This window comes from Rhinatrema bivittatum, chromosome 8, assembly GCF_901001135.1.
Source record: "Rhinatrema bivittatum chromosome 8, aRhiBiv1.1, whole genome shotgun sequence".
Classification (NCBI taxonomy): domain Eukaryota; kingdom Metazoa; phylum Chordata; class Amphibia; order Gymnophiona; family Rhinatrematidae; genus Rhinatrema; species Rhinatrema bivittatum.
The window spans coordinates 164,959,898-164,977,003 of record NC_042622.1 but is presented as its reverse complement, the minus strand read 5'-3'; the positions used below and the strand labels follow the sequence as shown (position 1 = coordinate 164,977,003).

Genomic DNA, 17,106 nt, shown 5'->3' with positions numbered 1-17,106 from the left:
ATAGAGATGAAAATCCGAAACTACCTTAGGTAAGAATTTAGGGTGAGTGCGGAGTACCGCCCAGTCCTGCAGACGTTTAGTGTAAGGCAGATAGGTAACTAGGGCCTGCAATTCACTAACTCTGCGCGCTGAAGTGATAGCCAAAAGGAAAATCACTTTCCCTGTGAGATATCGAAGTTCACAAGAGTGAAGAGGCTCGAATGGTGGTTTCATGAGCTGACCCAGAACCAGATTAAGGTCCCAAGAAGGGGCCGGAGGACGTAGCGGAGGTTTGAAGTGGAGCAAGCCCTTCAAAAAACATGTTACAAGGAGCTATACTGATACAGGGACATCCCCGACACCTTTATGGAAGGTGGCTACTGCACTGACATGCATTCTGATGGAAGAAGTCTTAAGACCCGACTCTGATAGATGCCAGAGATAGTCCAGAAACTTCGGGATTGGACAGGAAAAGGGGTCAAGGGACTGAGAAGAGCACCATGATGTGAACCTTTTCCATTTGTAAGAGTAAGCTTTTCTCGTGGAAGGCTTCCGTGAAGCAATCAAGACACGGGAAACCGGTTCAGAAAGGTTAAGTGGCTGAAGGATTAACCTTTCAACATCCATGCCGTCAGGGACAAGGCTTGAAGATTGGGATGGCGTAGGCACCAGTCATTTTGAGTGATCAGAAGAAGGTCCTTTCCCACAGGAATGTGCCTGCGAATGGAGAGATCCTGAAGTATTGGAAACCACACTTGGCGTGGCCAGTGAGGTGCTATCAGGATCATGGTTCCCTTGTCCTGACGTAACTTCACGAGAGTCTTCGAGAGAAGAGGAAGTAGAGGGAATACGTAGAGCAGACCGGTTGCCCATGAGAGGGAGAATGCATCTCTGGGTTGAGTTTACTGCAAATGAGAGAGCAGTAGTTCTCCACTTTGTGGGGACGCAAAGAGGTCTATCCAAGGATATCCCCACTGTTGGAAGATGGAGTTCGCTACCGAGGGGTTGAGAGACCACTTGTGCGGTTGAAAGACGAGACTCAGCTTGTCTGCCAGCACATTGTCCACCCCTGGCAACTAGGTGGCCTTGAGGTACATCGAATGGGAGAGAGCTTCCACCCAAATCTGCGCAGCTTCCTGACACAGAAGGAAGGAGCCTGTGCCTCCCTGCTTGTTGATGTACTACATGGGCACCTGGTTGTCCATCTGAATCAGGATGACTTGATTTGAGAGGCGATCCTGAAAAGCCCTGAGAGCATATCTGATTGCTCAAAGTTCCAGGAAATTTATTTGGTGTTTGACTTCCTCTGGAGACCAAGATCCTTGTGTCTGCAGATTGGCCTCGTGGGCTCCCCAACCGAGGTTGGAAGCGTTGGTGGTGAGAGTGATTTGAGGGTCTGGAGCTTGGAAGGGCAAGCCCTGGTGGAAGTTGATCTGATTTTTCTACCAGGCGAGAGACAGATGGAGTGAGTCGGTAATGTGGACAATGGTCGACAGGGGCTTAATGGATTGAGTCCATTGAGACCTCAGAGTCCAGTGCATGAGTCTCATGGCCAAGCGGGCCATTGGTGTGACATAGACTGAGGACACCATGTGCCCCAGGATGACGAGAAATTGGCACGCAGTCGTGGAGTGTTGAGACTGCAGCTGATGAGCAAGAGATGCAAGAGTCAGTGCATTTGCCTGTAAGGTGTCCAAGTCTGCCCCAATGAATGACAAGGTTTGAGATGGGACGAAGTAGGATTTGTCGTAGTTGACGAGAAATCCTAATGAAATTAGAGTGTGTAAGGTTAGGTTGAGGGATGACATAGCAGCTTGCTAGGTGGGGGGCCCTGATTAACCAATCGTCCAGGGAGGGGTAGATGTGAACACCTTGGGTTCTAAGGAAGGCTGCGACGAGTATGAGGCATTTTGTAAAGACTCGTGGCGCAGACGCTAGGCCAAATGGAAGCACTCGATATTGATAGTGCTTGGGGCCTACTAGAAACCTCAGGTATTTGCGATGAGCTGGAGTTATCGCAATATGAGTGTATGCGTCCTGGAGGTCCAGAGAGCAGAGCCAGTCTCCTCCTTGTAAAAAAGGTAGAAGTGAGTCCAAGGTGACCATCTTGAACTTTTCTCACTGGAGGTACTTGTTGAGGGCACGTAGGTCCAGAATAGGACGGACGCCTCCTGAATTTTTGGGGATTAGAAAGTACCGGGAACAGAACCCTAGGCCGTGCTGAGAGTATGGTACGGGTTCTATTGCCTTGGACTGGAGAAGGAGGGAGACATCTTGATCCAGAAGGAGGGAGTGACTGGATGTTCTCCACATCTGTAGAGGTGGGGAGTCCGGTGGCACGGAGAGAAAGTTCAGATGGTAACCCTGAGCAATTATTGCCAATACCCATTGGTAGGAGGTGATTGAGTGCCATATGTTGTGGAAGTGGCACAATCGACCTCCCACTGGTATGTGAGTCAAAGGAATCTGGCTGTTGCTCTCTAGGTGGAAGTCAAAAACCTGAAGCAGGCCTTGGTTGAGGAGCTGCTTGTGTCTTTTGTTTACATGTTTGATGAGACTGTGGTTTTTGATAAGGTCTCGTGGCACGGGATCTGGTTGGTGGCGGGTAAGACTTCTTTGGACAGAAGAAGGACTTCTTAAGAGTCCTGTCTGAAGGGCTGTTTTGAAGAGAAGGCGGAAGGCATCAGAGAGCTGTCTTAGGGTCTCATGATGGTCCTTTAGCTCCGCCACTGTCCGTTGAATCTGTTTGCCAAACAGATTATCTCTGACACAAGGCAGGTCGGATAACCTGTCTTGTACTTCCGGGCGAAGGTCAGAAGACATGAGCCAAGCCCACCGTCTCGCTGAAATAGCAGCTGCAGATACTCTAGTAGAAGTATCAAAGATGTCGTAAGATGTTCTGATCTCATGTTTGCGCCTACCTCAAAACCCTTGTTTACTAGGGTTTGTAATTGATCTTGAAATTGCTGAGGCAGGGAGTCCGAGAAGTCCTGTATCTGCTTAAAAATGACCCTGTTATATTGGGTCATATAAAGTTGATAGGCGGCAATTCGGGAGATGCGCATTGACCCATGGAAGACTCGGCGACCAATGGTATCTAGGAACTTCTGTTCCTTGCCGGTGGGAACAGAAGAGTGAAGCTTTGACCTCTTTGCTCTCTTCTGTGCAGATACCACCACGACAGAGTGATAGGACCTGATGGATGGGAATAGAGGTGATTACCTTGGGAGCATCCAGGAATTGGAGTAACTCCATCATCTGGTGCCTATCATCCTGTTCAGTCTGTAATTGGAAGGGAACCAATTCAGACATTTCCTTCACAAAGTTTATAAAAGGAGAGGTCCTCTGGAGGAGAACGCTTCCTACTTTCAATGGGTGAAGGTGGTAAAGGTAAATCATCGGTGTCTGTCGAGGAATCATCAGCCCAGGTATCATAAGGATCAGCATGTGTCCCTCTAGGAACTAGAGGGGGACAGGGTGGAATACCTGAAGGTCCCGGTCTAGGCTCCGAAGGAATCTGAGGAATTATCGGAGGCACCAATGACGGCATCGAAGGCACCGGCACAGGCTTCGATGGATGGCTCGGTGGCGCCGATGGATGCATCGGCACCGATGGTTTGATCGGTGGCAAGGGACGTATCGGCATCGATGGCTGAGGCAGAACTCCAGATGGAGGGATGCAGAATAGTGTTTCTCCTCCTGATGACACTGTAAGTGGGGAGGGCACCGGAGCCATCGGAGACCTGGGATCCATCGGTGGAAAAGCAGCCATAAGCGCTTCCATCCTGGAGAGCAGCGGTGCCAGCGCTGCTGGAATCGGGTCGATGATCGGTTCTGCAATCGGTGCCGGTGTCGGAGGAACCTGAAGTCATTGCATCGCCTTGTCGATGGCCTCCTGAACCATCCGGTCCAATTCTTCTTGGAGACCTGGAGCAAGCAGCCCCGGCTCCGGAACAGAAGAGAGAGGCAGAGGCATAGCCGGAGGGACCACCATTAGAGGTGGAGTCGCTGCTCCCGATCCCCGTCGGGTGAGGGTTGCCTCGGTGACCCCGTCGCAGAAACGGTCGGTGCCTTTTCTGGACAGGGTTTCTTCTACAACAGCTCGGACGATGGCGAGGTCGATGATTTCGCTCCCTTGATAGTCCGAGACTTATGGTGTCAATGGTGATGTTTGTCCCTGCGATCCCCTACGTCCTGAGGGGGAGTAGAGGGTGTCGATGGCCGAGAAGTCGTCGATGCTGGGCGGTCACCAGCTGGTCGATGCTGGCGCGAAGTTGATGGTGCCGGCTCTGACGACGTCGATGCAATGGACGGATTCGGGGTTTGAGCACGGAAGAGAAGTTCCATCTTCTCCATTCTGGCCTTGCGACCCTTTGGTGTCATTAGGGCACATTTGGTGCAGGTCAAGACATTGTGCTCGCGTTCGAGACACATTACACAGACTTTATGGGGGTCTGTGATAGACATGGTGCGGGTATAGTCCGGGCACCGACGGAACCCAGATTCCATGGCCATGGAAAAAATCGAGCCGCGGTACGGTCAATGACCAGTAAGCCGCAAGGGCCAAACTCGACGGTAATCGACGGAAAACGGGTAAAAACTTACCGGAGTACCGCGGTCTGAAAAAAGTTAGAGGAGGGACCCCTGTGGGGCAAATTAACTTTTAGTAATTCCGTGAGGAAAATTCATGTCGGGAATCTCTTAAGAGCTCCTTTACCGCGAGGCTACTGCTGCACGGAAAAAAAGACTGAAGGGGGACCCCTGCTGGCTGCAGGGTTAGTGCCATGCTGGGCATGCCCAGTAGGGGCCAGTCAAAGTTCTGGAAACTTTGACAGAAGTTTTCCGTGATTGGGCTTCATCCTGATGATGTCACCCATATGTGAGGACTACCATCCTGCTTGTACTGTGAGAAAGCCGGTTTTCTCTGTCTCCATCTGCTGATAGGAGAGTAAAACCCATGCTTCATGAATGATCTGGCGTAAGAGCAGAAATGTTTGATACCAAGTATCCTCCTCTCCCTTGAGGGGGTAGCAGACGCCATGCAAACACCAGACATGCTCTCAGCTAATGGGATCTTTCTGTTCTTCATTTACACCCAGTACTCTAGGATTAGAAACTTTGCAAGAAAATATTATACAAGACCTCTTCTTCCTCATCCTCACACACAAACAGCATGGAGCTAGCTTTGCTAGCCACACATATTTTGGCTTACTTGGACTGCTGCTCTTATGCAGCTGCTCCCACTTTTTCTTCCCGGATATAAAGTGGTTCAAGTGGATTTCTTTTCACAGTTTTTGCTTTAAAAGATGCAGCCTGCCTTCTAATGAAAGCTTTAGAAAGATTATTTGAAGTCTCTGAGCAGAAGAAGTTTTACTTTTAAAAGAGTGATTTTATTGACAGAACATATCTCGTTTAACTTTTGCCTGCTTTAAACCAAAAGTACCTAGTGCAGAAATGTAAGAACTATTTCAATATATTATCTGCAATGTGCACTGATCCCATAACCAGTCACAAATCTACCAATGCACCTCAATACCACCCAGCAGGACCCCCAGTGATTCCAATACTGAAACCAACATATTCATAGCTGTGTCAATGCCCTCAGCACTCCCTCACATATACAGAGCTCTGCCAATGCACCTCAATCCTGTCATGAACTACAGTCTACTAATATACCTCAGTCCTGCCCTTCACCAATCCCTGCTATTCCAGGGCCCTACTATATACCCCACTCTTCAGTTATCTCCAAATCCGTTACTTCCAAAGCCTGGGCTTCTTGCAATCAGCACCAAATTTAAAGCAAGTTATTTTTTTGGAAATTTTGGTCAATTTGCTCACAGGTCTTCTAAGGTGCAAGGGCTCTTGTTCACATCCTATACATGCTTAAGTTAGTGGTAGAAATAAATAATTTTCCAAGCAAGAAAGCAATGCTGTGTTATTCAATGTGAAATGAAATATTTGCAGATTATGGACAGCGTGAGCAATGAGTTCACAGCTAGGGTTCAAAGGTAAATCCTCTCCATCTGATTAGCTATGCGCGCAGCCTCAAGTCAGGCAGCACTTGACAGATACTTGGAATTGTTATTTTTTTGCCAATTCCTAGAATCACTTTCCTTCAGGAGCTTTTAAAAATGTTCCTTCAGGATTTCTCTTTTCAAGAAGAGAGCTGCACACTGACAGCAGGTGCGCGAGATTGGCTGCTGAGCAAAGCGAGAATCTCTTCAGCTTATCCAGCTCACAACCAGGTCTGAAGTTGATGTCTATATGTCCCAGACCACTAAAGGTTACCTCCAGGTTGAACCTTAAAATATTTTCACATTTTTAAGGGTTGGGACTTTCGAGAAATCATGACTTGCTTCTGTGCAATCACAAAGACAAGAACTACAGTGTGCCTGCACCTCAGCACAAACGACCACCAGAAGCAATGCCCCTTTCATACAGTCACAGAGGGTGCCCATAATGAGGTCAGCACAGTCTGCCAGGAGCAATGCCCCAGTCATACAGTCACAGAGGGTGCCCCCACTGATGTCAGCACAATCTCACTACCAGGAGCAATGCCCCTTTCATACAGACACAGAGGGTGCCCCCACTGATGTCAGCACGGTCTCACTACCAGGAACGATGGAGGAGTAACCTAGTGGTTAGAGCAGTGGGCTAAGAACCAGGAGACCAGGGTTCGAGTCCTGCTGTTGCTCCTTGTGTCCTTGGGCAAGTCACTTTACCCTCCCTTTGCCTCAGGTGCAAACTTAGATTGTAAGCCCTCTGGGGATAGGGAAATACCTGCAGTACCTGAATGTAATCCACTTTCAAGCGCTGAAAAAAAAAAGGTGCAAAAAGCAGAATATAAATCTAAAATAAATACAGACACAGAGGGTGCCCACACTGATGTCAGCAGTCTCACTACCAGGAGCAATGCCCTTTTCATACAGTCACAGAGGGTGGGCACTGTCTCAGCACTGCAGGCACAGTCCCACTCAGTTACACACTGATGACATAGGACAGAAGGTACCCTTATTGATGTGGGCCCAGTGTCACCACCGTGAGCGATGCTCTGGTCATAGTGTCAGAGGGTGCCTACATTGGTAAGATGCGCATAGCAATACAGGAATCCTTAGCAGCAACAGTTGCAGCCCGATGATACTGAAAATCAATGTTAGATACCTACACAAAAAGGGAAGGACAGTGAAATACTGTGAGGAATGACTTAGAAGCGATTCACAAACCCAGAGGGAAATCACCCAAGAACCACATCCAAAAAGTATCATTTTATTTACAGCATGGGATAACTTAAAACAGAAACAGCAGTCTAGTGTTCCCGTGTAAAATCTGCAACTCCTTCCCTGAGGCAGCAGACCAAGTATTCATGTTCAAATAGCAAATTCTAAGCGGTGTATTATGTAGCTACATTCCCAGGGTGGTAGAAAGGCAGAGGAGGGGAGGAATATGTCCTCATGGCCTACTGAACAGCAGACCGTGAAAAAACTGGGGCCTCTGTCCCAGGTGAGAGGCTCAGACGGCGAATGTGTTCATCCTGTGGGTTTGACAGAGGGATACAGGCCTTACGATGCCCAAAATGCCTGTTCTGAGCTCCTGAAAATGATCCACTCAAGGAACCAAGGAGGAGTGGCGGCAGCCCCTTGTGGGACCCTGCAGGAGGCTGAACAACTACATGAGAAAAGCTCCGTGCCAAGACCATTTATTCAGCCTCTGTAGTCACAAAGTGACAGGTCCAGATTAAAGCACAAACAGAAATGCTCAAACATCTCATTCCCACTAAAATTAAAACAAAATAAAAGCTCGAGAAGGTGCTGGCTTTAAAAATAACCTGCCACTACCGTGTAAATGAAGAGTGCCACACACGCACACTACAGAAAGAGCACAGTATGCTGCTGGTAGCAAAAAGGAAAAAACTCACAAGAAACACACAAAACCGGAATAAATATTTGCAGAGAGGAAGCTGCCACTGTATGCCTCCTTGCAGAGACCCTCGCTCCTCCTCTCTTGTACATGGGCACATTTTCTGTTCTTCAGTTTCTCCTCCTTTTTGGCAGGCAGCACCCAAAGATTATACACATTCTGAAGAAAATGACCTGGAAGAAGTTGCAGGTCACGCCATGAAGGCTGTGATAAGGGACGTGCTCTTGAAGTGCCTTGAGGAAGAGGCTCGTGAAGTGAGAGTTCATCTCGCTGGGATTAGCCCCGTTTCTTGGCTTTGCTCTCTTAGGGAAGCACAACCGTTCCTGTCACATTTCATACCATTTTCAAAACAAAATGGGAAAGGACTGGACCTTGCTAGACAGTCTGTGAGGAGCAGGGGTGCTTTCTATCGGTCCATCTCATCCAGCAGTGGCGTGGCATCGCCAGCAATGGACATGGGCGTGCTCTCGATCATGGGGCTGGGCGAGGGGCGTGGAGTCAGTCGTTGCTTCTGCTTCCTTCTTTCTGCTTCCTTCTCCTGCAGCCACTGCTCGGCCATCTTGCCCCAGTCGATGGCAGCGTGGGTGCTGGACCTAGAGAAAAATTTAAAGAGCAATGTGAGAAGTGGTTGTATCTTAGCAAGGAGCCTGACACACATGACTGCCGGTTGAGCTGAAACACAAAAAACTAATATAGTCAAAGGCACCATGTTCCCAGAGATAAACTCGTATCCTATAAAATACTGCAAGATACCTGTTATCCCCTGAAAACGTTTAGTTTGGTGCCTTGGTCGGGTTATCCTTTAGCAGTTTATACTACAGTCAGTTCTGGCAGAGGTATCAAGGGTTCCCCCTTAACTATTTATACTACTTCAGGCAGTGACACGTGCAGAGTGCTAATGCTATACAGAAGTGAATTCCTGTTGCACCAGACACTTACTTTGGTTGCTGTCTTTGCCTGGAACTGGATGATGGCTGTGACTGGGAGGACTGAGGCGTGGGTGTAGGTGTGGGCGTGGCACTGGACTGCATCTGATGATATTGGGGGGTTGTGATAGGTTGACTGGGAGTTGTGTAAGAATAGCTGGGGGTCAACAGAGGGGTCGCCACCGGCTGCTGTGCTGGAGTTGTAAAGACCTAGAAGATACGAAAAGACCTCCAATGAGCCATAGCACAGACTGTAAAAGCAGCATAAGATGTCAGCTGGTCCCAGCTCAGGGACATGAAAGACTGTAAATGAAGCTTTTCTCAGTAAGGCAAAAGAGCACACCTTAATTGCTCATCAAATTCTAATCATTCAATCTGGGTCAGATGTTCTTTGCGAGCACAGAGTATCCATGTAAAACAGAGGAGATGGTACCACAAAGACCAGATAATCCATCCAGTCTGCCCAGTCATTCTGGCTTTTACTACTAAGGATGCATCCCAGCTCCCAGCAGTAGAAGAAGCCTGAATGCTTGTAGGATATCACTCCCTATCCAGCCTGCCCATTTATTCCCAATCACACTGCTAAGGATACGTCCCAGCTGCCAGCCGTAGAAACCTGAGTGCCTGTAGGATATCACTCCCTATCCAGCCTGCCCAGTTATTCCCATCCACACTGCTAAGGATACGTCCCAGCTGCCAGCCATAGAAACCTGAGTGCTTGTAGGATATCACTCCCTATCCAGCCTGCTCAATTATTCCCATCCACACTGCTAAGGATACGTCCCAGCTGCCAGCCGTAGAAACCTGAGTGCTTGTAGGATATCCCTCCCTATCCAGCCTGCCCAGTTATTCCCGTCCACACTGCTAAGGATACATCCCAGTTGCCAGCCAGAGAAACCTGTGTGCTTGTAGGATATCACTCCCTATCCAAGTTGGTTTTGGTTCTCTGCCATGCTCAGATGAGCATGTAAATTCCCATACTTAACTCCTCACACAAGCTCCCAAATTCTGTCAATCTTAAGAGCTACCAAAACAACAGGTTGATTTTAAAGCGTTGCTGATATACGCATGGATGTGGGCCACATATTTACCCATCTGTGTGCAAGGAATAAGGGGGTGGAAAAGAAGTGGGGATTGCACGTTTCACGGCAGGGCCAAAATGTATGCATGTAACTCCAAATTTTAAAAACGAAACTCCGCAGCAAGCACAGGCTAAATATCTGCGTAACTTTACTACTGGCTCCAGAGGAGGAGCAAGTCTGCAGATCTCAAGTTTTAGGGCTTACAGGACAGGGTGAGGGGTCTGGGTCAACTGTGTGGTGTGCAGTATGAAGAGCCAGATGGGTCTGAAAGATCTCACTATTAATTGAACAAACTGGGAATGTGCCTCGTGCGAGCATGTTTTAAAATTTGCTGACATACGCATGTAAAAGCCAACAAGGTCCTATTAAAAGCACACGTGCACTAGCTGTGCTGGAGTAACCTCTTAAAATTAAGAGCATACTTATGTGCAGTTGGTGCATTTTAAAACTTACGCATATAAGTGCACGCACAATTAAAAATTCTAGCACATTCTCTTTTGTGTGCTGATACATGCATGTATGGGCGCAAGCATGCATTTTAAAATCAACCTGCAAGTGAGGCTGTTATCTGAGCATCCCTGATGCCTTGCTGGATTGTATCCAGTGAATTTCTGGGAAGCTACAGCCTTGTTGGTTCTAACTTGGCTACCTCGTGGTCTGTCAGGTCAATGGTTGTGTATTCTTTATCTGCCCCCTTTGCTCCTTCTCTCCCCCCTCTTAAGGCAGGGAAGGGTGGCAAGCTCCTAATCCTGTCCCTACAACTGTCCCAGTCATCTCTTGGATCCCTCAACTGGCAGTTCCATACTACCTTACGAGGAGAAGAGTTTTGTCCTATTTCACTCACACACTTCCTGAATTAACGTATGTTATGAGGTGGTAACTGACACACAACTATTCAGAGATAGCTCTATGGTCACTCCTTTAACCCCTGCATCTGTTCATCTTTGACTTCAGAGGTACTCACATGGTAAGCGCTGCTACCACCCCCACTGCCACCTCCATAGCCATACTGGCTGGATGCCCACTGTGCTGGTGTGGAGTTGGGATTCTGCCCTTGTCCAGTTACTGCTGCGATGGCACTGAACATCTGCGATGTCATATTCTGAGGAAGTGCATTCACAGCACGGGTCAGGTCTGCAAAGCAGAAAAGAAACCAATATGCTTTTAGGACAAGCAGTATGCTTTTTCTTTCACATCCTCTCCCCATTCCTCTGGAAGACCAGCAGAACCAGTAGTTTAAGTATACAATGGGAGAAGGCTTTCAAGCATGTAATACATTCTAAGAAAGCGAGCAGCCAAAGAAGTGAAGTCTGCTGCCACCCACCTGCTAAGTTAATATTGGCAGGGGTTGCGTTCATGGAGCCAGGGGTTCGGGTTCTGCTGCTGCTGCTGCTTGGAGTGATACCTTCAAAAAAAGAAAGATACATTTAACTTAATTTCCCAGCAACTGTTTCTCTCAGTCAGTCTCCAGTGTTAAAGTAGCCTCAGAAACCTATAGAGAAGTGTGCTGTCATTTTGTCTTAAGAATGAATGGGTCTGGCTTCTCTCCTCTCAGAAGTATGTGAGCAGCAAGGAAAAGCTGCTCTACTATTGGAGAAATTACTTACCTGATAATTTCATTTTCCTTAGTGTAGACAGATGGACTCAGGACCAAAGGGTTTATGTTTCCCTGATAGCAGATGGAGTCAGATTTCAAAGCTGATGTCACCCTAAATACACACCTGCAGTGACCTCAACCCTTCAGTATTCTCTTCAAAAGCTACTGTGGACATACTATCGAAAAAACTTTATTTAAAATATGATTAAAAATAGATAATCATAACTGTACTCAAACACTGAACTCCAGAAAGAATATAGATGCCCTGATCTAGGGACCGGATGACAACTTACCAGTAATCTCTTGGAATCTATATCCACTCCACGGGTGAATCCTTGGCACCATTCTTGGGCAGCTGTGGGCAGGATGCTGAGTCCATCTGTCTACACTAAGGAAAATGAAATTATCAGGTAAGTAATTTCTCCATTTCCTAGCGTGTAGCCAGATGGACTCAAGACCAATGGGATGTAGAAAAGCTACAACCGATCGGGGCGGGAGGCTGCCCGCATCCGGTTATCACCGCCTTTACAAAGGCTGAATCCTCTTGGGTCTGTATAGCAAGTTAATAGAACCTGGAGAAGGTGTGCAAGGAGGTGTGCAAGCGTTGCTGCTCAGCAGATATCGACAGGAGACAGCAGACTAGATTCCGTCCATAAGACCACCTAAGCTCTAGTGGAATGAGCTTTAACCTGAGAAGGTAATGGCTTTCCTGCCTCCACATAGGCTCCCGTGACCACCTGCTTAATCCAGCGAGCTATGGTAGCCTGCGAAACTGGTTTGCTCCGCTTCCTTCCAACGTGAAGGACAAACAGTCGGTCCATTTTTCGGACATTCAAATAATGGAGGCGGTATTCTTCCACGTCCTTGTGCTTATCTAGGGATGGCAACAAAATGGACTGATTCAAACGAAACTCCAAGACTACCTTGGGCAAGAAGGATGGAATGGTATAAAGCTGTAATGCTCCTGGAGTCATCCGGAGGAATGGTTCCCGACACAATGCCTGTAGTTCAGAGATGCGGCATGCCGAGCATATAGCCACCACCAGGAACAGTTTTCAAGGTTAATAAATGCAAGGAAAGACTGCACAGTGGCCCAAAGGAGGGCCTTGCCAAAAATTCTAATATTAGATTAAGATTCCACAAGGGAACCTGCCCACCTTAGGATGGCCGGAGGTGCTTCACCCCTTTCAGAAAATGGGCCACGTCCGGATGAGCCAACAGGCAGATTTTGTCCACCTCGCCTCTGAAACAGGAGAGCGCCGCTACCTGGACCTTCAAGGAGTCAAGGGTCAAACCATTATTCAAGCCATCCTGCAAAAATTCAAGAATTATTGGGATTTTGACTGTCTGAGTGAGGGGGGGGGGGGGGGGGGAACACTGTGTTCCTCACACCAGGCCTCAAATACTCTCCAGATCCGCACATACACTAGGGACATAGAGAACTTCTGAGTGGAGTAAGGTGTTAATTACTGCCGTAGAATATACTCGCTTCATCAGTTGAGCCATCTCAAGGGCCAGACCGTAAGACAGAATACAGTCGAATCCTTGTGAAGGAGCGGTCCCTGCTGTAGCAGGTCCCTGTGCGGTGGCAGGCACAGGGGTGGGTCTTCACCAGGAGCCTCTGCATGTCCGCATACATGGACGCCTGAGCCAATCTGGAGCTATTAGTAGGACTAATCCCCTGTAGTGCTCAATTCAGCGAATGAACCTGCCCAGCAGGGGTCACGGAGGGAAGGCATACAGCAATTCTTCTTCCAGCCAGATCTGAACGAAAACATCGATCCTAAGGGACCCCCTAATCTCTTATGTGATTGAAGAATCAGGGACCTTCACATTGTGAGATGCGGCCAGCTGGTCGATGGACGGGAGACCCCAGTGATCTATCATCAGCTGAAAGGCTTGGGCCAACAATGCCCACTGTCCTGTATCCAGACTCTCCCTGCTTAGAAAGTCTGCTCTGTCGTATTTTCCTGCGATGTGGGAGGCTGAGATCATCTGTAGATGTATTTCCCCCCCATTCCATAAGGAGATCTATCTTCTGTGACATTTGGCTCTTGGTTCCAACCTTGGCAGTTGATGTAGGCTACCATTGTTGAGTAGTCCAACATTACACAGACCGCTTGACCCTGGAGTCTGTGGCTGAATTGTAGACATGCCAATCTGACTGCCCAGGCTTCCAGGTGGTTGATGTTCCAGAGGGCCTCTCTTCCTCGGTCACGTCCCTGGGCCATCAGCTCCTGACAGCGAGTTCCGCAGCTCTGGAGGCTCGCATCTATTGTGAGAACCAGCCAGTTCAGAGAGTAAACCCCTGTTCAGATGAACTTCCTGTAGCCACCACAGGAGCTGAGAGCATATTCCCATCGGTAAGTGGAGGCGAATCGAATAGTCTTGAAACTGCGGGTTCCAACATGACAGTAGTGAGCACTGAAGTGGTCGCATGTGTGCCCTCACCCATGGCACTACCTCCAGGGTTGCCGCCTTCAAACCAAGAACTTGGAGATAGCTCCACACAGTTGGGCATATCGTGCTCATCTTCTGATGCACTTGAAACATCAACTTCCTTATTCGCTTGGTCGGAAGGAAGACCTTGCTCTGATTGGTGCTGAACCGGACTCCCAGATATTCCAAGGAATGGGAGGGCCTGAGACTGCTTTTGTCCAGGTTTACGACCCAACCAAGTTCCTGAAGCAAGGAGGTTACCTGTTGGTCACCTGGAGACTCTCTTCCATGGAATTGGCCTGGATTAACCAGTCATCCAATTATGGGTGCACCAGGATTCCTTCTTTTCTCAATGCTGCTGCTACGACCACCATAATCTGGGGGTGGTGGCTAGGTCAAAGGGCAGTGTCTGGAACTGATAATGGTGACCCAGTACCGCAAAGCGTGGGAAACTGTGTTCTTGACGTATTGGAATATGTAGGTAGGCCTCGGATAGGTCCAGGAAGGTTAAGAACTCTCCGATTGTATGGCCATTATCACAGAGCATAGGGTTTCCTTGTGGAAATGATTCACTCTTAGATGTCAGTTGACGCTCTTGAGGTCCAGGCCGGGGTGAAAGGAATCTTCCTTCTTGGGTACGATGAAATAGATGGAATAATGCTCCGTATTTTCTTGGGGCACAGGTACTGGGATTATAGCTCTCACCCTGAGGAGCCTTAAAAAGAGTAATCTCCACTGCATGCTTCTTGTGCTGGGAGTGGCAAGGAGACATCATGAATACATCCCGAGGAGTGCTGTGAAATACCAGTGCATATCCTTCTCGTATGACCTCCAGTACCCATTTGTCTGAAGTGGGTCGACAAAATTTCACTGGGGGGTTTGGGATGAACCTGAACCCGAGCCTGACCCTCTCTTAGGCTGTTGACTATGAAAGGACTGAGAACTCCCAAAGGGCAGAGACCTCTGAAATTTTGTGTTTCTATAGGGGAGAAAGCATTGGGAGCCCCTGGATTGACCCCTCATAGGCGAGGGGTGCTGTAACTGCTTTCTCTTATCTTCTGGTAGCCGGGGAACTGGAGATTCGCTCCATTTACTGGCCAGCTTTTTCAATTCGTTTCCAAAAAGGAGTGATTCTTTAAAGGGCATTTTTGTAAGATTTGCCTTGGAGGTGGCATCTGCTGACCAATTCGTAACCATAGCTGTCTTTTGGCCACCACCACTGAGAAACTATAGGACAGCCCCTTAGTCAACCCATCCTGTAGAAAGGCTAAAATACTGGAAACGGACGCCCGAGTGGATATAATTGCACGAGAAACACACCATGATTCAAAAACCTTCCAAACTCGCACATACGCCAAGGAAGTCGATGCCTTACGCAACCTCAGAAGGGTGGAAACCACTGCATCGGAATAATCTTTGCCTTTTAGACGTTGCCTCTCAAATGCCATGCTGCTAGACAAAAGCGATCTACCTGTTCAAAACAAACAGGTCCCTGATGAAGTAGATTCGGCAGAAACGGGAAACGCAGTGGATCCTCCACCGCAAGATTGACGAGGTCCGCAAACACGGCCGCCGAGGCCACTCGGGGGCCACCATAATTACCTCCGAGGGATGGCTCTCTATTCGACGAAGGACCTTGCCGATCAGCGGCCAGGGGGGAAAGACATACAGAAGCACTGTCGTCAGCCAGGGTAACGCCAAGGCGTCCACGCCCTCTGCCCCCGTTTCCCTTTGATGAGCAAAGAAGCGCGGGGCTTTGGCATTCTTGAAGGTTGCCATCAGATCCATGGCCGGCGTGCCCCATCTGTCGCAGATGAGTTGAAAAGCCCTGTCCGCCAGGTCCCACTCTCCGGGATCGAACTGATTTCGACTCAAGAAGTCTACGTGTATGTTGTCGACCCCTGCTATGTGGGATGCAGCTATGCTGACAAGGTGCCGTTCCGCCCACTGAATCAGGAGATGAGCTTCTAACGCCACCGGACGACTCCTGGTCCCCCCATGACGATTGATGTAGGCCACTTTGGTCGCATTGTCGGACAGAACCCTGACCTATTTCCCCTGAATCAGAGGGAGAAAGGCCTGCAATGCCAGGTGCACCGCCCTGGTCTTCAAGCGAATGATCGACCAGTGAGACTCAGTCGGGGACCAGCGTCCCTGTACTGACTTCCGCAAGCACATTGCTCCCCAACCTAAGAGGCTCACATCCGTGGTGACCACCGTCCACTCCGGTATCACAAGCGGAACTCCCCAAAGGAGATTGTCCAAACACAGCTACCACCCTAGACTGGAGCGGGCCAGGTTCGTCAATGGCAATGGGAGGAGAATTGATCGGACACCAGGCTCCAGCAGGAAAGTAACGCCGATTGTAAGGGCCGCATGTGCGCGAAAGACCAAGGGACTAATTCAAGCGTCGAAGCCATGGAACCTAGCATCTGCAGGTAATCCCAAACCGTCGGCGGTTGTTTCTGTAGTAAGGACCGGACTTGTCCCTGCAACTTGAGACTGCGACCAGAGGAGAGAAAGATCATCCCCTGACGCGTGTTGAATAAAGCTCCCAAAAATTCCCGTGACTGTGAGGGAGTGAGCTGACTTTTGGTGGTGTTGACTACCCAACCGAGAGACCTCAACCGTTGTAGCACTCAGCTTATCGCCGAATGACCCAGTCTCTCAGATTTCACTCGAATCAACCAATCATCCAGATATGGATGCACCAACAACCCCTCTCGCCGAAGTTGTGCTGCTACAACCACCATGATCTTGGTGAAGGTTCTGGGAGCTGTCGCCAGCCCGAAAAGCAACACCTGAAATTGGTAATGGTTCCCCAACACATAAAACCTGAGATGTTTCTGATGATCTTTCCTGATCCTGATGTGCAAATATGCCTCTGTGAGATCCAGCGAAGCCAGGAATTCTCCCGGACGAATGGAAGCAATGACGGAACGCAATGTCTCCATGCGAAAACAAGGAATCCAAAGGCATCTGTTGACGCACTTTAGGTCTAGTATGGGACGGAAGGACCCTTCCTTCTTTGGAACGACGAAGTATATGGAATAATGTCCTTTTCGTTGCTCCAGGGGTGGTACTGGAACAATTGCTCCCAGATCCAGCAGCCGAACCAAGGTCTGTTGGACTGCTCGACGTTTGTCGGCGTATCCGCACGGGGATG

The 17,106-nt window shown here is 48.8% G+C and overlaps 1 protein-coding gene across 2 annotated transcripts in view; it reads right to left on the bottom strand.

The window, feature by feature from the left end:
- Positions 1 to 7,225: 7,225 nt before the first annotated feature.
- The window catches only part of SUPT6H (SPT6 homolog, histone chaperone and transcription elongation factor), a 260,364-nt gene continuing 250,483 nt past the window's right edge, over positions 7,226 to 17,106 (bottom strand). Inside the window, exons 34-37 of one of the 2 annotated variants that reach the window (XM_029611012.1) lie at positions 11,229 to 11,309; positions 10,869 to 11,038; positions 8,836 to 9,032; positions 7,226 to 8,489 (exon numbers count right to left, since the gene is read on the bottom strand). In XM_029611012.1, coding sequence (XP_029466872.1) covers positions 8,303 to 8,489; positions 8,836 to 9,032; positions 10,869 to 11,038; positions 11,229 to 11,309 — 635 coding nt within the window. In that variant the 3' untranslated portion in view covers positions 7,226 to 8,302. The remainder of the gene's footprint in view (positions 8,490 to 8,835; positions 9,033 to 10,868; positions 11,039 to 11,228; positions 11,310 to 17,106) is intronic. The other variant, XM_029611011.1, reaches the window with a different exon arrangement.